Source organism: Macrosteles quadrilineatus, unplaced genomic scaffold, assembly GCF_028750875.1.
Source record: "Macrosteles quadrilineatus isolate MER2022 unplaced genomic scaffold, UCM_ALF_1.0 Scaffold_3__2_contigs__length_128488019, whole genome shotgun sequence".
NCBI classification, from domain to species: domain Eukaryota; kingdom Metazoa; phylum Arthropoda; class Insecta; order Hemiptera; family Cicadellidae; genus Macrosteles; species Macrosteles quadrilineatus.
This window is the reverse complement of record NW_026542596.1, coordinates 46,761,538-46,783,737: the sequence shown is the minus strand read 5'-3', so window position 1 is coordinate 46,783,737 and position 22,200 is coordinate 46,761,538. Positions and strand designations below refer to the sequence as shown.

Genomic DNA, 22,200 nt, shown 5'->3' with positions numbered 1-22,200 from the left:
GTAGCTGCGGTCGTTATCACGATTACGCCTCCTGTCTTATGTTATGTTATCGTCGCGTCGGAGGCATAAAAAAAAAAAAAACAACAAATAAACAAATTATAGCTACATAAAACAACGATAAATGCACAAATTTAAGTTACCATCATGCTAACACGACCCGTCATAGCGACACAAAACAAGGATAAATACACAAATTTAAGATAAAACCATACTAACACGATCCGTCTTGGGGGTTATGTTTACACAAACTCAAATAGTAAATAAAGTACTCACAGGGTTGCCACCAAAGTGAGATAAAAAAATTCATGCATAATTCAAGGTTTTCATTGGTAGTTTTGAAAAATTCATGGGGTATATGCTCGCACAATTTCACCATAAAAGAGTGTTGCCTAGTTCAGAATTGTACATTAATTTATCGACAATATATAGTTTTATGTGCTACTATCAAATAAAACACATTTCATGCGTTTATTTTAGAGTTAAAATAAGAATTTAATATAATTTATCCAGTCTAAAAAAGTAAAATCACAGATGAAAAAGGATATTAATAAAAATCTTGTGTGTGATAATACGATGTAATTATTAAAAAAAATTGAAACATCTGATTTAACAACATCATAGGCCTAATGATAAATTCAAACGTTAGAAGAAATAATAAATAAAAAAATAAGTCGGATTGGTAGTTAGGTCTAGGCCTAACCTAAAAAACATTGCATCCAAACATAAAAGGTTTAACTTAGTTAATCCAGCAATGGCCTAGAACTTTACTGTCTAAACATCAAATTAAGATAGGCTACTTTAAAAACAAATGTTAAGAACATGATCAAGAAACGGTTAACTTAGTAATGGGCCATATCTAGGCCTACTAAAACGCACATGCACTTTATTACTTTATACTGTAACACAGTAGGCTAGCCTACATTGTAATCCAAAGCTGAATCTAGGCTAAGTTAGGCCTGAACCAACTTTTATTTATTGAAAGATTAAAGGTTACCGACCGACTGATAAAAACACTCTAAAAAGGTAAGATTATGTAAATAAATATTTAGTTAAAGCTAAGAACGAAACAAAAGTTATGGAATGTATGTAAGTTTAGACATAGGCTAACTTACATTAAGTAATAAAAAAATAATTAATTACATTACAGAAAAGGTTAAAATAAACTTAGTTAGGAGGATGTTTCTTCAGATTGGATCAGTTTATATATTATTATTTGCCTACACAGGTTTAAATCACAGTTAAAACAATTATTTAATTAAATTTACATCTCATTAGTTAGATTCGTATTGACTGAAAACACCTAGTTATATGCTTCAAAAAAACATTTACCACATTTAGGCTACCTTCCTCAGAACGAAATCACCATTTTTCAGCACAACATTGACTTCTTGCAACTTAGGCCTAAATAAATAAACTTAATCTCACGTTGTAACACATTTACTCAACACTGACAGTAGTTTGAAATGACGACATATTTGACCAAAAAAAACACAGAAGACGATTAAGTTCCAGCCGGCGCAAGCCATTTTGACCTTTATGGCAAGGCAAGGTACTTCTTATTTTAACGTTGTAAAGTATCGGAAGTATAATATATCAGTAATAAAAAAAATTAAACTGAACACTTGTTCCACTGTGTTGGGTAATCAATTATAAGAAGCACAAAACTGAATTGAATCACGAGTGCAACAAGTGATCTTAGTGTCCACCACTACTTCAAACGATTGACTCGTTTCTAAGTTTCAGATTCAGATCAGTTTAAAGTTTAAAACTTTTAGGTTATGGTTACTCTGTATTTCCTTCCACACGAACACTAGAGTAGAGACTAGAGAGTAGAGATTAGAGAATGAGAGCGAGCATCAATTCCGATTGTCGATGTTTTCGAAACATCGATGTCTTTTCTATGGATGTTCGAAGTTATTTGTTTACATCGATGGTAGATTACCGAACCGATGATTTGGTTTGTTACATCGGTCTTTTAGGCCAACAAAAGTAATGAAATATTGATGTTTTCCGTAACTGAATTGTATTGGTTTTAGGTTAATTGGCTGTGTTGGTTTATTTAGACCAGACGAGAAACACGGAACAAACATCGATGTGATCGATGTTTTAGCTCCGAAAGCATCGATTTTATCAGTAGATCGGTACTCGGTAGAGATGGGCGTTATAACATAACAGGATGAATAACAGTGTTGCGGCCACGGCAACGTTATCGCGGCAACACGTTGCGGAGAACTCCCTGTTATTATAATAACGTATCTATCTACACACTGAGCTATAATTCTAACTGGAGGTAGCACTGAATGTCAAAGATGCGTGTCGCCAGCCGCCATGTTTGCGTGAGGTGTGAGTTATAAAGAAGCCATGTTATTGGATGAAAAAACTCACTGCTATACCAACCTAACAAAATCAGCGACACGCTTTTGACAGACTTCTGCCATGGCAGTGCTACATCCAGTTATAATTTTAGCTCAGTGTATCTACACAATGTTGCAGGAAAGCCGCGCGACAACGAAAACGAAAACATGCATTGCCATTAGTGCCGTTGCCGCAACGCTACCAGAGCAACGCGCCGCAACACCGACCGACCGGCGGACAACGGTTTATAGCGGCAACGAGTTGGCAATCGTTATTGAAATAACAGGTTGCCGCAACACGTTATTGGGCAGCTGCATTATCGTTATAACCGTTGCCGGAAAACAACGATAATTCCCATCTCTAGACTACTCGGCTGACGTCGGTTACGATCGGATTTGACCTTGAATAAACTACGCAATCGTTTCTGTTCGTGGCATGGCAACAAAACTTTTTATCTCGACACTCCCACTTTGACGTTTTATCTCGGTGTTCATTTCGAGAATGGTTTTAATACGGAGTATTTGATTCAGCACATTTAGGGGTTTTGGCTGAATTGTTAATAATGATTTTGAGAATTCATGGTCCAATGACGAAATTCACGCATAATTCACGCACTTTTTCATGGTCACCTAAATTCACGCATAATTCACGCTTTTCAAGGTTTTCATGGCTGGTGGCAACCCTGACTCAAGACGTTTCATTGAATTGAAAAATAAATAACAGCAATTAAATTATACAGCTGATCAAAATGTAAACAATTATGTTCTTCATAAGGATAACATGGGAACTTTCAAAGCCACTGGGGCAGAGCCCAAGGGACTTTTTCAAAAATGTAATACCAGTTTGCAAATCTACGCGACACGCTCTTTCCAATGAGACGTCAATGGACAAAATCGGTTAAGAAATGGCGGAGGAGTTCAACCGACAAAGTTTCATGTAGCGTATTAATTATATAGATAATAAGAGTAATAATACATTTAGCTAGGGTAATAATTATGTTCTCATTTGATAAAAAAATTGGCTAAATCTGGTTATTGGATGTATACTTGTATAGAAAGTATTTGTTTAATCTACTCGGACACGCACCTTGGCATGAATGTACATGGAGACGATGTTGTCCAAATCGACCATGTCGGAGCATTGAGCCTCACAGAAGCGCAGCAGACCGTCCAGCTGGAAGAAGTTGGCCGCAGCCATCAGCTCCAACACATCGTTGTGATCAACCTCAAGAGTGTCACAGCCACCATTGTACAGATACTGCATCACCAGCTGTCAAACATACAGAATGATTGATATAAAAGCCAATGAGGGGAGTAAAATTTCTATCCAGAATACTAATCTGAGCTGTATAATTTTGTCAGCAGCTTCCATCAGTATTACTTATGATATACAATTTTTGCTCATTATTCAAACAACTGCCAGATGCTTTTCTCTGTCAGAAAGTTTTTATTGATTTAGTAGAAACACTTGTCACAATTATGATTACACAAGAAGGCCTAAAGGTAGATGAGACAAGGGAATAGGAATGTCCTACTCATTAGGCTCTAAAATGTTTTTCCCAAAAAGATTTGGGAGGATTACAAAACTACACAATCCTTACCTGAAATATATGGTAGCGTATGTCATTGATTTGGACAATAGGTGGGTTGCCTTCGCACAGTTTGGAGCTTAACATTCCTCGGAACCTCGGTGATGAAGTGACTAAAACAATCTTGTGTCCGTAGAACACTCGACCTGTAATCATTGGTTCAATTTCTGGATTAGAATAGTTTAAATTCATAGGGATGTTTTTATTAAAATTATTGACAAATATTGCACAGCAACTGCAAGATGTTGCCTACCCACTACCACTTATAAAAAATGTAACCCATTTATTTCTTTGCAAAATTCTTAAGAATAATTTTTTAAACTAAGCAAATTTGTGATAATACTGACCTTCGACCCTGAACTGGACGTCACTGAGTTCAGCATTGTTGACAAACTTGGGGTCGATGCGAGCGCCTCCACTCAGTGTAGAGTCTCGGATACGTTTGATCGGTTCCCAACCAAAGCAAGTGGAGAATATGTCTGCCAGTAGAAGCGTGGTACCCTCGTTCTACCAAGATAAAAGAAATTTATAAATTAATGTGAAAGATTATACCACTTTAGCATCTATATTTTAATTTTATGTCACGTTGAGCACATTAAGAATACATTTTACAGTACAAGTTTTTACAAATTAATTCAAAACAAATATGGCATTGTTACCTAATAGCGGACTATTTATATCTGACGTGACATACATATATGGCTAGCAAAATATTTAACAACATCAAAAGTTACTATGTGACTAGAGGTGTGCGGATAGTGAAATTTCATTTCGGATCGGATAGTTGAGGCTCGGTTCGGATCGGATCGGATATTGGGAGGTTCAGATTCGGATAGTTCGGCGCGGTTAATAATAAGCTGCATATGCATTTTTAACCTATAAAACACTGTAAAGCTGTGTAAATAAACTTAAATGACGATTTTGAATCATATAGAATTTCAAATTAGCCACGTCCACAGTTTTTTCTCTCTTAAAAAGCACAATTCACAACATCTATTTTCAAAAGTTGGTTGCTTGAATTAAGTACACTAGAAGCCAAAATCTCCACACAACACTTTAGCTCAGAGAACTGATGTCAAAACGTTTGGGCTTGTTTACTTGAGGTTATGTTTTATGTTGTTTCCTGGTTCTCACAAGACAAGGAGTTCTATCTCAAGTTTATTTTCACATTGTATTTCCTGACGTTTTTGGAACGGGTTATTGGCCTTATGTTGCATTCTGCGGTATTGCCAAGTTTAGAAAACATCACGCAACAAGCTGGGCTCTAGATTTGATGTTGGGGCAAGTTAATTAGGGCAATTAGGCTTTATAACTCTGTAAAAGGTGTGTATCCCAGAATTTATAAATTTCATTCTACACTTATTCACTGCCAAACATAATTCAGTAGAACCTTGATGAACCGAGAATTCACTAGTCTACATAACTTAATTACCCCAAGTAAAATAAAAATACCAAGATAATTTTAAAAATTGTATTCAAATAGTATAATCTTAGTTTGTTAAAAATGGATTGTATATTCAACAATTATCGCAGTCCATTATATTGTTATGCAGTATGGTCCCAAATTATTGTTTTTGATTTTGAAACATCACAGTTCATTTGAAAAAATCAAATTTGAAGCAGCCCAATGTCAAGTCACACTTGTGCAATAGTTAATTTACAAGCTTTCTCCAGACCACTGGGGAGGCTCGGGTCTGATAAGCCGTCTATTGTTCACCCCAAGGCGATTCAACCCTCATTAGTGCCGCTCGGCTGCACTCAGTGGGAAACCCAATACCAAAAATCAATCTTTTAAATGAATAAAAATATTTGGTTATAATTGTTTTATTGATATTCACCTTGAAATTTCAATAAATTTGGTGTAAAATTTGACAAAAATCGGCAAATTTATTAATACAGTACCAATAAAGTACATTGGTAATTAAATAATAGGTTAAAATTAACCGATTTTTGGCAAGTTTTACCCCCTGCTGTGCCCTATGTCACAAAAGCTGATGACGACATGGGTGATTAGTAACCATGGCAACTAGGCAACTTGCTGAATGCGTGATGAAGGGAAACCCAAGAAATAGAAGAACAAAGAGAAAGTATAATGACGTTGTTAGCTTTATACCCTTTTTACAATTGCTGTTATTGTTATTATCTTATGTAAGATTTTATGATTTTGTTTTATAGGTTTATAAAATAATTCTTTTTAACCACGGGAATATCAATTTATAATTTATCAACGTGCTTCTCTTCTGAAACAGCAATACCGGATGCATAATAAAGGTCAATGACCTAAAATATCATGATTGTGCAATATTGTATTTTGATGTTGAAATTCAAATCATGACAAAAGTTTGTATATTTCCCCTGGTCCCTATAATTTAATATACACAATCAATGCTAAATAATCGTGGTTAGTTCTAATTTAATTTTTGATTGTTCAAAGTTTCTACACAATAAGACAATCCAAAGTCAAACCGGGCAATGAATACCCCAAAAACAACGTATCTTGTCCTGTGATTGGAATACCACTCGCCAGTCCTTTAGATTTAGGGAAGTAGTGCAAGTCCATTTATAGCTTCAAGGTCGTACCCACCCCTTCCCCCCTCAAGGCCTACTCGACTCACTGTTGCTATTCGTTACCCGGGCTCCTTTCGAGGTCATTGCCCAACCCCTCACACCCTTCTCTTGTGTTGCCTTTCTATTGTTTCTATTCTGAATTTTTTCGGGAAACATTAAATCTATTGTTAACGTAACTGCACAGAAGTAGGCTAGATTTTTTACTTTAAAACAGTACTGTAAAAAAAAAAACTATTACGCAATGCGCCCCTAGTATCAGGAGACAAGCACGAGTTGACCATAATAACTTTTCTGCTTTTTGTCTGTTCGTTCCAGCACATCTAATCGTAAAGCAAAACAGCCGATAACGACTATAAACTAGACATCGGTATTGCATCATACGGCTTCTTTGTCCTTTGCTGTTATGTTGTCGTTGGAAACGTATTGCTGTAATTTTGTCCTGGGAAACTAATGATGGTTATGAAGATTTAGTTTTCTGTCCAAAACTTCAAATATGTTGTCTATCCGAAAAAGTTGGATATATAACTGATAGTGTCGGATATCAAATTTAGGCTCGGTTCAGATACGGATATCCGAACAGAACCGAATCCGACCCGATGTTTCGGATATCCGCACACCTCTATATGTGACTGCATAAAAAAGTAGTAATGATACTTATTTATTATCATTTTAAAAAGGGATAGAGTTCCTCAAGCTTACCTGAGAAAATTGTTGTCCAGGGTAACAGTACACAACAAAAAACAACAGTGAAATTTTTTTACTAATATAGATAGGACCTTTTCAGAGAGTAGATTGAATAATTATAGGCAGAAAATACCATCCATGTCAATTTTAAAATTTCCAATTGAAAAGGTGGAAATAAATTCTGAAATCCTCCCCCAGCCTTGTTGTAATCCCGATCCCGAATTTCCCTTTCAGCTAGCTTCCAAAATTATTTCCCATAAATCTTTTTGTGCTCCATAGTTGGCAACACTGAGGATTAGATTACTCCAGTTATGAATTTTAATTGCCATTTCTGTTTAATCTACTCTGTGAAGAAGCTCTCCATTTTGAATCAACTCAGTGTTTGTGATCTTTTATTTGGGAATCTTATAGCCTCTGGACTCAACTTTTTTTAAGATACGTTAGCTGAACGCTGTCCATTTCCAAAACAATCTTTAACCAGCTGCTATTCTTTAATTTAATTTGTAATATAATAGTTCACAAGTGTTGCAGTAAACTCTAACCTTGCTGTAACGGAAGATGTTGAACAGCAGAGGCAGACACTCGTCTACAAACTGTGTGGAACAGTCGTCCGGCCACACCTGCAGGAAGTCTTGTAGCAGCTGATCTATCATGTTCTCCAGATGATGGTCATGAGCCGTCTGCAAGGTGTACATCCAGCAGTGCAACGTCCACGCGATGCCCAGGTTACGTATGTACAATGTGATTTCTGTAACAAACCAAAAAAACATTGCTGACAGTCAAATCTAGAAACATTAAATTCTGCATCTATTACATTCTAAATAAACACACATGGCCTTGGTTTATCAGGGTTGGTACTTAATTTGGAAAATAAACCAATTCCTTCATTGACTTTTCCAGGTTTTCCAGACTAATATTATACTTTTCCCAGGTATACCATAAGTCGATATCGACAAATCAAAATCAAGAAATATTAGAAAAATGTAAATATTTAACTTATTTGATAACTACCAAATACAAAACTTTTGTATCAAAATATTAACTCTTGAGACTAATAAATCATTGAATGTCGGCCATTGATAGTTACCGACTGAAACGAGATTTGGAATTATTCATATTTCTTTGAGTTTTAGCTAAATTTACAGTTGAATCAAGTCTTCTCGGTTGCATCTTGAGCTATTTTCTTCCGGCAAACCCAATGAGTTAAAATTAATTAACTAAACTAGACTAGGGGTGTGCGAAGCAGCAAAAAATTTTCGATTCGAAGCAACGATTCGATTCAAAATATTTTCGATTCGATTCGATGCAACTCGATTCGAAGCAATACGGTATTTTTCTATTCATAATTGTCAATTGAGTGGATTAACAATAATTAAAATGTATCACATTTGTGTAATACAAATTTTTGTTGATGTGGTATTAGGCCTATTTCATACTTTACATATGAATTTTAGGTGAAAAAATATTTATTTTCAATCATATGTATTAGAATAACTGCTGGAAATACCAGTGAGCTGCTTTACTTGCCTATTTCATAATTTTTACTTGAATTGGCTCAACTGCAAGAAAGAAGAAAATATTTTTTTTATCAAGACATTCATTCTCATTTTAATAACTGTTTAAATAACTAAATAGGTGCCGGTAGCTAAATTACAACAAATTTGAATGGAACTTAATATAAAAAGACCATTAAGAAATAAATTTACATATCACAAGTTTAGGGCCTGTGGACCGGCTTCAGGACTGCAAGCAAGAAGAAAATAAAAATAATATGTTTCCACCATGCAATATGTATCATTCATTCCCTGCCTCCTAACCTCCTTAGTATAATAACCTCACACTTACATTATTTGTTACATCATCATAAATAAAGAATTATTATTGGCATCAGTAGGCCTACAGCTTTTTTTTTTTTTTTTTTTTTTTAACAGAGGGCCAGGCTTACAAGTTACCATGGGATTGCATCGCAGCTAGAACAGCTTATTGTGCACCCTCGTTCACAGGTCCTCATTCTCTGTCAAATCCCAGGTCCTTGGTGAACCGTGAGAGCCTCTTGACTATGGTGACCTGTTCTTCCCTTTGATCTCCCATCAATAGGCCAAGGGATCTCATACGCAGACCTTGTAGGGCTGGGCATCTAAATATACCTTCACAGCTTTCACAAGGTCTCTGGCTGGGGCAAGCCGTAGCGAGATTTCCCTGAAAGGACTCAGCTCCTGAACTTGCTTGACCAGCCAATCCTTTGTGGCTGCATCAGCACAGCCTCCACCTTTCTTCCTGGAGGCTTCATTAGAGTCAGCTTTGGGGGTACCACCCTTGCCCTGCTTTTTCCCAGCATCCTAGTTCCCGGAAGAACTGGCTTTGCAGGCAGCAGAGTTAGGGTGCTTGGCAGCCCACACCAGCCTCCTCTCACTTCTGGATAGCACCTTTTCGCCTTTGGCTAAAGCATCCGCTATCCTCCGTCTTTGCAACTCACCCCTGGAAAGTCGTTTTTCGTACGAGGGATCTCATACGCAGACCTTGTAGGGCTGGGCACCTAAATATACCTTCACAGCTTTCACAAGGTCTCTGGCTGGGGCAAGCCGTAGCGAGATTTCCCTGAAAGGTCTCAGCTCCTGAACTTGCTTGACCAGCTAATCCTTTGTGGCTGTGTCAGCACAGCCTCCACCTTTCTTCCTGGAGGCTTCATTAGAGTCAGCTTTGGGGGTACCACCCTTGCTCTGCTTTTTCCCACCATCCTAGTTCCTGGAGGAACTGGCTTTGCAGGCAGCAGAGTTAGGGTGCTTGGCAGCCCACACCAGCCTCCTCTCACTTCTGGATAGCACCTTTTCGCCTTTGGCTAAAGCATCCGCTATCCTCCATCTTTGCAACTCGCCCCTGGAAAGTCGTTTTTCGTTCCTTTCCGGTTTCTGCGAGCTTGTCGTCATCGTCAGATTTCAGTAGACCTTCCTCCTCCATTTTGGTCAGACTGTCTACATTGTTCTCACGAATACCGGGTATTTAAGTCCACCTCCCCAGTGACCCGATTAGAGAGGTAAGGGGTGTGTACGACTGGGTTACCCCTGGTTCCCAGAAGGCTCCGTTAAGACACTGAATATTAGGCCCCCAGTGCCACAAGACTCTTGGCACGGATCACATTACACCTTAGTCTAGGGCCCCCCTCACTTGGTTCTGTAGGTGGACCAACACCCAGTGGCAGAAGGTAGCTCTCCGCAGCTAACAAGTGAGAGTTGGGGTTTAGGTTGTGGCCAATCTGCCGAACCAACCCCGCATGTGAGGTTTGGCCGGAACGGCGCGAAATTTTCTCCCACTCACTAAACCCCCATACCTTCCGGCCTACAGCTTTACCTAGGCATTATTTTTATAGGGCCTAAAATAGTAATAGGCTAGAAGCAACATGTCAAGTGGAGAACTCATTGAAGAAAAGATATTGTGTAAACTAATTTCCTATAAAACTCAAAAACAGTAAATAACATACAAACATTGTTTATGGTATAATTAATAAGGACTAAAAAATGCATATCATGTCATACAGTAGTATAGACCTACTGCAAGAGATTAAAATCCTAAAACAACTGATTTTGATAGCTAATGAATGAAAAGAATTAAAAATCCATAAAATAAAGCCAAACAATATCACAACTAATTAGGTACCCGAAAAGTAACTCTTAAATAATATATAGAAGATTAAAATAATATTAAATCAAGAGACAAGAAAGTTAAATGCTATCCTCTAGCCTAGTGCCCTTGGCAACACAGGTCAATGTTTTTAAACTACCCTCAATGTTTTTGGAACAGCAGGGCCTTTTTCTCTTAAGGAAGGGTAGTAGTATGTCAACAAAAACAATGAATCAGTCTCACCAGCCAGGCCCGGGCAACGATGTGTGAATTCAAGGTCATAGACCCTCCCCCTCCCCTCTTACACCACCCGGTTGCTACCCAGTTGCTTCAATTGCTGACAAAATGCAAGTGATGAAACAAGGGAGTAGAGACAAAGAAATATATTTCTTTATTCAAAAACACAAAACTGTTAGAGATTATTTTCAAAGAAATTAATTCAATGTAATTTGTGAGTTGTAAATATTGTATTGGATCTTAGAAATATATTTTTTTAACCCCATCTAACCAAGATACAGATCTGTTCACTATATCAGATATTTCTTTTGTTTATAATTTATTATGTAAAATAATAAAATATATTTTTAATTAGGTATTGAATAAACAATAAATGATTATACTAGTATGTCTGGATAAATAGTCTTTCTATTCTTTTGACTTTGTTTTCTTTGCACTGTTAGTGTTGCGTCACGGCTTTTGTCTTGTTACTCTTATCAGTAGACGACTAGACCTGGCTCTGGCTAGTGGCAGTGCGGCAATTGCTCTGTTGTGTCTTTATTCTTAAAGGTCGTGAGCCAACTTAATTTTTAATTCTCATTTGAACATTTTAATTCCTCTGTAATAATAGATATAATAATATAAGAGTGTTTCTTTGGAAATAAATTATTCTTTTTTTTTTCTTTTGCCCCAACAAAAATTCGGGGACGGGGACCGGCAGACACCTAACAAAAATACCAAATGAATCAGTCTATAACATTAATTTTACTAGTTAAGTATTAAGTAACAATTTTTCAGACTTATTTTTAAAATGATTTTGGAGTAACCTACCTTGTTTTGGCTAGGTTCACAGTAGTAAAATATTTCACACACTGCTTACATCAAGACAAAAAACAAACCTCTAATCATTTGCAATGTCAAAACAAAAAAATATAAAACAATTAAAGCTATATTTAATGCAAAGAATGTATTAAATAAGAACGCCTTCGTAAAGGAAACGCAACAGCAACGCGCTCCTGTATTGCGGGTATTGCATTGACTTTCTGCAGGCGTTTTTCGTATATGGATACTGACTCCCTCGTGAATCGAATCGTTTTTTGACCACCACTGAATCGAATCGCGATTCGATGCATCGAATCGAATCGAATCGAAATTTCGATGCATTTTCGATGCATCGCACACCCCTAAACTAGACTAATACCATAACTGGTAACATTCTTTTAAGGTTTTTAAAAGCCCACTCAACAATTCTATTGATCAGATTATCAAACTGATTAGGAAGGTATACTTATCATTAAAACTTATGTTAACTTTTTTATGTTGACAAATTAGTCCTCTGGTACACATTTCTAAAACTGGACCACATCACGCTGAGTCTGAGTTTGACTACACTATACAGAGTGATATACTGACCTAGATGGTTGTTTTCTGTGCTGTGGTACATTGCCTCTTGTAAACATTTGATCTGTGGTTTGGACAACTTGAGCAATTGCTGTTGTGCCTGGCCTTCACTGCCCGACTGTTAAACAACAATCACACATTCATACAAGCTAAGCAGTAAACACAATGTATAGAATATACTAGGGATGGACGGGTCCCGAAATTTCGGGAATTTTTCGGGAAAAAAATATTCCCGATTATCGGGACGGGATTACATTTGACTCGGGAATTTTTCGGGACGGGATTTGGTTTGATCGTCGGCAATTTTTCAGCTTCGCGAGTGCCGATAACGCCGTTATTGCGAGCGATAGGTCCGCGAACGCAGGAGACGAAGTCATTTCGATGATTACGACGTGACCGCGGAGTCATAACGACGATCGCGCCGTGGCCGCGATTATTGGACCGACGATCGCACCATGACCACGAGTCATACCGACGATCACGCCGTAACCGCGAGTCATACCGACGATCGCCCTGTGACCGCGGAGTCCTACCGACGATCGCGCCGTTACCGCGGAGTTCTACCGACGTTTGCGCCGTTACCGCGGAGTCATACCGACGATCGCGCCGTGACCGTGGAGTCCTACCGACGATCGCGCCGTGACCGCGAGTCATACCGCCGATCGTGCCGTGACCGCGAGTCATACTGACAATCGCGCCGTGACCGCGAGTCATACCGACGATCGCGCCGTGACCGTGGAGTCATGCTGACGATCGAGCCGTGATCGCGAGTCACGACGATCATGCCGTGACCTCGAGTCATACCGACAATAATCCCGTGACCGCGGAGTCCTACCGACGATCGCGCCGTGACCGTGGAGTCATGCTGACGATCGAGCCGTGATCGCGAGTCACGACGATCATGCCGTGACCTCGAGTCATACCGACAATAATCCCGTGACCGCGGAGTCCTACCGACGATCGCGCCGTGACCGTGGAGTCATGCTGACGATCGAGCCGTGATCGCGAGTCACGACGATCATGCCGTGACCTCGAGTCATACCGACAATAATCCCGTGACCGCGGAGTCATACCGACGATCGCGCCGTGACCGCGAGTCATACCGACGATAACCCCGTGACCGCGAGTCATGACGACGATCGCGCCGTGACCGCGGAGTCATTCTGACGATCGAGCCGTGATCGCGAGTCATACCGACGATAACCCTGTGACCGCGGAGTCATACCGACGATCGCGCCGTGACCGCGAGTCATACCGACGATCGCGCCGTGACCGCGAGTCATACCGACGATCGCGCCGTGACCGCGAGTCATGACGACGATCGCGCCGTGACCGTGAGTCATACAGATGATCACCTCGTGACCCGCTAGTCACAAGTTTCTATAGGTACCTGTAAATTGTTACCCATTTTTTGGTTTTTATAGATCAGTGCCACAAATGGTAAAAATTGATTTTGTATGTCTTTTTTGGTAACTGCAATACAGTACTTTCTTTTTATGCACAGAAAAAAATCCCGTCCCGTCCCGAAAATTGGGAAGGAAATAAAAATCCCGTCCCGTCCCGAACTAAAAATTCAATCCCGTCCATCCCTAGAATATACTCATAAATACCTCATAACAATCAAGGCTCATTACTTCTCTTTTACTAAAACAACTCAAACACCCTTGGCTGAAAATGCTGCCAGTGACAGTGAAATATTCCAACTTTTGTGCATGGTCTCTTGTTAATTGTGCCAGTGCTCTGTCCTGTTCAGAAAAGCCTGCTTTCCTCACAAAAATCCTCTAATATTTGGATAACATATTAGGAATTTAAGATCAAACTTTAAGATCTTAATATAATAGTTGAAACTAAAATATCCGTAGCCACTTTTAAATAAAAACTTCACAACACTTCTAATTTCAAGTGGTTTATCTGTGACAACAAAAGAATAGCCTATATTGCAAAAACCTTTAATAAGCTTATTTTAATGATTCATGGTCTATCCCATAGTGAAATAAAATAATGACTGGTGGATTGGATTTTGAACGTATACGCTTCTACCAGTATCCAATGAAATTTATCAAACTATTAGGATTGTAGTGGGTACCTCTCTGAGGCGGTTGCCGGGGCGACGGTCAGCAGTCAGCTGGTTAGCTCCCTCTGCCAGTATCTCCTCCAGTGACAGCACTTCCTTGGTGTTGGGAGACAGAGGGTGAGACAGCAGCTTGTGTAGTACAGCTCTCTGTCCATGGGCTGCAGCCACGGCTATGGCACTGACACACAACACTATACGTCAATACTTAGCTCTCAACTGATAACGATTGTAAAAGATTGTATTCGATTCTTTAACACAGCGACACAAACTTTGGTGGTATTTCAAGCTGAATAAGAATGAACGGTGAGTGTAGAAAGGAGTGAGATGTCCTGTATCACGGTGTTGTAAGACCAGCTGGTTCTTAGCCAGGACCATTTGAAATAAGCCCAATGATCAAGGACAGCTGAGTACACTTGTACGAGGGATAAAGTAAAATAATTTTCATATTGCTGTTGTGAAGGGTCATCAAAACGCATATATAGACACAAAAATACAAGAAAAATTGGCCCAAAAAAATGTAGACACGTTGGGTGGTACAGAATCTGGACTGTAGCGTAGAAGAGGGGTTTTCTTGTGTTCAGATTAACAGTAAAATAATTTTAGGTAAAGGCACTGATCTTGCTTTAGAAAGACATGTCAGTACTATCACTGATGCCATTGACAAACGTAAATATACATTGTCTTTGTATTTAGATTTTCAAAAGCTTTCGATGTTTTGGATCACAATGTGCTGTTTTCAAAATTTAGAAAATATGGCAAAGGTGGTAGAGCTTGAGAGTGGTTGCAATCTTTTTGTAAAGGAAGAAAGCAGGCTCAGGGTTGCCACCAAAGTGAGATAAAAAAATTCATGCATAATTCAAGGTTTTCATTGGTAGTTTTGAAAAATTCATGGGGTATATGCTCGCACAATTTCACCATAAAAGAGTATTGCCTAGTTCAGAATTGTACATTAATTTATCGACAATATATAGTTTTGTGTGCTACTATAAAATAAAACACATTTCATGCGTTTATTTTAGAGTGAAAAATAAGAATTTAATAAAATTTATCCAGTCTAAAAAAAGTAAAATCACAGATGAAAAAGGATATTTAATAAAAATCTTGTGTGTGATAATACAACGTAATTCTAAAAAAAAAATGAAACATCTGATTTAACAACATCATAACTTAGGCCTAATGATAAATTCAAACGTTAGAAGAAATAATAAATAAATAATAAGTCGGATTGGTAGTTAGGTATAGGCCTAACCTAAAAATCATTGCATCCAAACATAAAAGGTTTAACTTAGTTAATCCAGCAATGGCCTAGAACTTTACTGTCTAAACATCAAATTAAGATAATAGGCATAACGCATAATTAAGATAATAGGCATAATAAAAACAAATGTTAAGAACATGATCAAGAAACGGTTAACTTAGTAATGGGCCATATCTAGGCCTACTAAAACGCACATGCAATCTATTACTTTATACTGTAACACAGTAGGCTAGCCTACATTGTAATCCAAAGCTGAATCTAGGCTAAGTTAGGCCTGAACCAACTTTTATTTATTGAGAAGGTTAAAGGTTACCGACTGACTGATAAAAACACTCTAAAAAGGTAATATTATGTAAATAAATATTTAGTTAAATAGTTAAATATTAGTGGATTAGTTAAATGTAAGTTTAAACATAGGCTAACTTTTAAGTAATAAAAAAATAATTAATTACATTACAGAAAAGGTTAAAATAAACTTAGTTTAGAAGGATGTTTCTTCCGATTGGATCAGTTTATATATTATCATTTGCCTACACAGGTTTAAATCACAGTTAAAACAATTATTTAATTAAATTTACATCTCATTAGTTAGATTCGTATTGACTGAAAACACCTATGCTTCTAACAAAACATTTACATTTACCTTCCTCAGAACGAAATCACCATTTTTCAGCACAACATTGACTTCTTGCAACTTAGGCCTAAATAAATAAACTCAAACTCACGTTGTAATAGCTATTTACCTTACAAGTGTAGTAAGAGCGTTTTTACATCACGCAGGTGAATGTTGACCCGACAATATACAGGAGGTTACGAACAATATTTTTCACTATCCATTTCACTCATCTTCTAACAGTAACGTTCATGTACAAACAAAAGCTAGGTTAGGAAAATTCTTCAAAACAAAACAATAAAATTCAAGAGCACAGCTGATTACTAGCGTTGAACGTCGTTGGCTCCATAGAAGTATATTTTTTAAGTTAAGCACTCAATGTTAATTAAATGGGTTTCATTACATCACCGAGTGAGTTTTTTTCAACTTTACATCACTCGAGAAGTAAGGAAGTTGTATACATCACACTTGGGATAGGGAAGTTTAACATGGCGGGTTAGGTAAACACATGTACTCAACACTGACAGTAGTTTGAAATACGACATATTTGACCAAACAAACACAGAAGACGATTAAGTTCCAGCCGGAGCAAGCCATTTTGACCTTTATGGCAAGGCAAGGTACTTAATAATAGGCATAACTATCGTAAGTATGATATATCAGTAATAAAAAATATTTAATCTAAACACTTGTTCCACTGAGTGTTGGGTAATCAATTATAAGAAGCACAAAACGGAATCACGAGTGCAAAAAGTGATCTTACTGTCCAGTGTCCACCACTACTTCAAACGTTTGACAAGTTTCAGATCAGTTTAAAACTTTTAGGTTATGGTTATTCTGTATTTCCTTCCACACGAACACTAGAGTAGAGAGTGGAGAATGAGTGAGAGCGAGCAGCGAGCATCAATTCCGATTGTCGATGTTTTCGAAACATCGATGTCTTTTCTATCGATGTTCGAAGTTGTTTGTTTACATCGATGGTAGATTACCGAACTGATGATTTGGTTTGTTACATCGGTCTTTTAGGCCAAAAAAAGTAATGAAATACAGTATTGATGTTTTCCGTAACTGAATTGTATTGGTTTTAGGTTAATTGGCTGTTACAGTGCAGAGAACAGACGAGAAACTCGGAACAAACATCGATGTGATCGATGTTTTGGCTCCGAAAGCATCGATTTTATCGGTAGATCGGTACTCGGTAGAGATGGGCGTTATAACATAACAGGATGAATAACAGTGTTGTGGCCACGGCAACGTTATCGCAGCAACACGTTGCGGAGAACTCCCTGTTATTATAATAACGTATCTATCTACACAATGTTGCAGAAAAGCCGCGCGGACAACGAAAACATGCATTGCCATTAGTGCCGTTGCCGTAACGCTACCAGAGCAACGATAACTTCTGAAACGAACTAGAATAACCAATGAGCTATAATTCTAACTGGAGGTAGCACTGAATGTCAAAGATGCGTGTCGCCAGCCGCCATGTTTGCGTGAGGTGTGAGTTATAAAGAAGCCATGTTATTGGATGAAAAAACTCACTGCCATACAAACCTAGTTATAGAAGCCATGTCATTGGATGAAAAAACTCACTGCTATACCAACCTAACAAAATTAGCGACACGCTTTTGACAGACTTCTGCCATGGCAGTGCTACCTCCAGTTATAATTTTAGCTCAGTGAGAATAACGCATCCTGTCTGGGCCACGCCCGATTCCCGACTACAACTGAAAACTGAACTGATCAACCGACAACGATAACTGAACGCCGCAACACCGACCGGCAGACAACGGTTTATAGCGGCAACGAGTTGGCAATCGTTATTGAAATAACAGGTTGCCGCAACACGTTATTGGGCAGCTGCGTTATCGTTATAACCGTTGCCGGAAAACAACGATAATTCTCATCTCTAGACTACTCGGCTGACGTCGGTTACGATCGGATTTGACCTTGAATAAACTACGCAATCGTTTCTGTTCGTGGCATGGCAACAAAACTTTTTATCTTGACACTCCCACTTTGACGTTTTATCTCGGTGTTCATTTCGAGAATGGTTTTAATACGGAGTATTTGATTCAGAACATTTAGGGGTTTTGGCTGAATTATTAATAATGATTTTGAGAATTCATGGTCCAATGGCGAAATTCACGCATAATTCACGCACTTTTTCATGGTCACCTAAATTCATGCATAATTCACGCTTTTCAAGGTTTTCATGGCTGGTGGCAACCCTGAGGCTGTTAAAGTTAATAATGTTTTGAGTGAAGTGCTTGATTTGCAATTTGGCACCCCTCAAGGAGGGGTTTTGGGCCCCATTATTTTTTGTATATATATATAAACGACTTGCTGGAGCTTGATTTATATTCAAAAATATTTGCCTATGCTGATGACACAGCTCTTGTGTGCTCAGCTTTCAATAAAGAGTCGCTGAAACTAAAAATAAGAAAAGATTTACACAAGATATCAAATTGGCTAGTTGAAAACAGATTGTTAATAAACTCCTTAAAGTCTAAATGTTTATTTTTCTTTGATTATAATCAATCACGAGAAAATTTACAAAATGAATTTAATTTATTGTGCCATAAACACTCTTGTTTGTATAATTGTTCTTGCAGTTGTATTGAAGTAGTAGAATATGTTAAATATCTAGGATTGTTTGTTGATCATCATTTAAAGTGGGAGCAGCATGTAAAACAACTTTCAATTAAATTAAGGAAAATAAATTATGCTTTATATCACTTAAGAGACAACATTAGGAGTGAGCATTTAAAAAAGGTATACATCTCCTGGTTTGAAAGTGTAATGAGATATGGAATAGTACATTATGGGGGTACTTATCCTACCATATTACAACCTGTCATCACAAACCAAAGACATGCACTCAGGACAGTTTTTGGATTAAAAAAATATGATAGAGTAAGTTATCTTTTTGAACAAGAAAAACTTTTAACCTTCAATCAATTGCACGTATACTGTTTGATTATGTTTGTTTTTAAATATCCGTACATGTTTAATATGAAACCTGTCAATAGAATATCTCGATCAGCACAATATTACTTGTTAGCAGAAAGCTTTTTGAAAAAGGAAACTAGTAGGCATCAGTTTTGTTGTCTTGGTCCAAAATTTTTTAATGCGTTTGTAAAAATGTTCGGTAATGAAGTTTATAATGATAATAGGTCTGTGATAAAGTCAAAAGCTTTGTTGTTTTCTATCAATCATAATATAGCATAAATAATCTGTAACTTATGTTTAGCTTTGTTTTAGATAAATAACTATTTATATTTGCATGTAGAATTTATTGTCTTTCTAAAAACCGTGTTCTTATTAAATTATTCTAATTTGTTTATTTATAACATAAGTGTTATTTATATGATTAAAACTGTTGCAATAGGAAATGTCTACTCACTGTTCTGTTAAAGTGACAAAGAAGGAAAAATGAACTGTTTGCTGCCAGAAACAAGAAAATGAAATGTATTAATAAAAATGTGTTTTTCATCCCGCGTGTGCTTTGCATGGCACATGGGATTATGTATTTGATTTAAAAATTGCATGAATAAAATTGTTTGAATTGAATTGAATAGTAAAACTAGTGGTCCCTTATTATAAAAACCCAATCATTTTTTTTACAAAAAGGAGGATAGCAGCTAGCTTACCTTGAAAGTGTGGGTAGGCCATAGAACAAGTAGAAAAACACTATGCACACTTCTTTTTCTACACTAATTTTTCTACTTGTTCTATGGCCTACCCACACTTTCAAGGTAAGCTAGCTGCTAACCTCCTTTTTCTACAATTTAAAATCCTAGCCTAGAGCCTTTCCTTAAACAAAACCAATCATTTTACAGTAGAGCAAATATTTTCTACATTTTTATTACTAAATATGATACAGAAACTGATTTACACATATAAATGAGCACCTATCTGTATTTCAAAGTCAATCGAAACAAAACTCAACATACCTATAACAGCCTCTCTGTGCTGAGCCGGAGTAGCAAAGAGAGTCTTTGAGCAGAGTAGAGAGGAAGGGATGGGCCCCATGAGACAACAATAGTGATACCATCTCTAGGTTGTCATAACTAGACGCCACCTGCAAACAACAAACAACATACAACATCAACGTACTGTACTCTCACTCTGTTTAGTATTTAATATTAATCCTATAGAATAACACACATGATTTTTGCTCCAAATACTATTAATTAAGGTTAAAGACTGCAAAAAAATCAATTTGTGAAGATCCTGGTTACGATTACTCAAGATTCTGGTCCACAGTCCATGCAATTGCAATCTTCATCAATAAACTGTAAACTTGTTGCAAGTGACAAACTGTTACACTCAACATTTCTGTTCTTGGACTTACTAAACCGCTACATCCCTCCATGTCATTGTCTCCCCCTCTGGCTCTGAGGATCCTGAATGTCCTCAGTTGTCAGTACCTAATTACCTGTTATTACTCTCCCTTACGTTTATCGTACGTATATATCAGCTAAGTTATATACACAGCGCAAAAGGCAAAGGATTTTTTTGGGTCAGTGACCACAATGTATATTATTATGTGCCCATTTAAGAACAGTTTAACCTACGACAATTAATTTTTCATATAGGCCTAAATTAATGTCAAACCAAAAACATAAAATATCCACTCTTGTCATAACAGTTGTGGTTGATCATAAAGAGGTTGGACAATTTCTACCACATTCCATAACTCTTGATTCTACAATGTCAACTCCTGATTACCCACAATAGATTGAAGGCTTCCATTACCTGCAAGGGTGTGATCGTGCACCGTTCCTCGCTCAGTCTTGCGCCACCCTCTACGTGAGCCCCGCGGTCTAGCAGCAGCTTAGCGATGGTCACGTTGCCTACCAGCGCCGCGTAAGTCAGCGCCGTCCAGTGTTGTGTCTCCGCCTGTACTGTGGGGCAACCCTACGAGAAAACACATCAGTAGAAATTATATTGAGATATGTCTTTAATCTGGCAAAAGTTAACTGTACTATCAAACACAAATACAGTGAACTCTCTTTAATCCGGCTGGTCCTTCATCATAACTAGGTGGTTCCCGGACAGGTGTAGGAGTCGATCAAGAGGATGGACAATAAGGGAAATGGAAAAATTAAATATACAAAGAGCATAAGACAGTATACAAATTTAATTCTCATTACATTATATTTTTGTCACTAAGAGATTATTTTAATTAGACAAAAAATAAAGATACTGGACTAAATAGTCGGAACTAGAGCATAACCGAAGTATGAAGATTAAACTTAACAAAAGGCTGGAGAAACAATTATATTTCATAAAAAAATACAACAAAGTTTTAGGGATGGACGAGATTGGATTTTAAGTTCGAGACGAGACGAGACAAGATTTTTTATTTCTCATAAAATTTCGAGACGAGATCGAGACGGGATTTCCCTTCTCATACACAACGGGAAATGCACGTTCGGAATTTTTACCTGATTTTGTAACATTGTTAGATGACTAATTAAACACAAAAATAATGATAATAGGCAAGAATATTTACAATCTTTTGTTAAAAAACATCAGCATAACATTTTTTTATTAATCACGCCTAAATTATTAAAAATGCCTACGATTAGGAAACATAGTGATATCAGTTAGGATAGAGTTCAACTTATCCTAAAATAAAATAAATCATAAAATAAAATATTAATTTTTATAAAATAGTTACTTGTTTTGACTTTTTTTATAGTAATAAAACATTCCTCACACTGCTAACACTTATAAAAACTTCTCAAATGTTATTAAAATAATTAAAGTAATTTTACATTATTTGAAGAATTAATTAAATAAGAACGCCTTCGCAA

At 37.4% G+C, this 22,200-nt stretch overlaps 1 protein-coding gene across 1 annotated transcript in view; it reads right to left on the bottom strand.

The window, feature by feature from the left end:
• LOC128990300 (ankyrin repeat and BTB/POZ domain-containing protein 2) overlaps window positions 1-22,200 on the bottom strand; it is a 119,783-nt gene that overhangs the window by 6,380 nt on the left and 91,203 nt on the right. The window contains exons 15-22 of the mRNA XM_054412629.1: window positions 21,137-21,298; window positions 20,332-20,459; window positions 14,517-14,682; window positions 12,443-12,548; window positions 7,738-7,943; window positions 4,291-4,450; window positions 3,956-4,089; window positions 3,442-3,624 (exon numbers count right to left, since the gene is read on the bottom strand). Of these exons, the coding sequence (XP_054268604.1) occupies window positions 3,442-3,624; window positions 3,956-4,089; window positions 4,291-4,450; window positions 7,738-7,943; window positions 12,443-12,548; window positions 14,517-14,682; window positions 20,332-20,459; window positions 21,137-21,298 (1,245 nt within the window). The remainder of the gene's footprint in view (window positions 1-3,441; window positions 3,625-3,955; window positions 4,090-4,290; window positions 4,451-7,737; window positions 7,944-12,442; window positions 12,549-14,516; window positions 14,683-20,331; window positions 20,460-21,136; window positions 21,299-22,200) is intronic.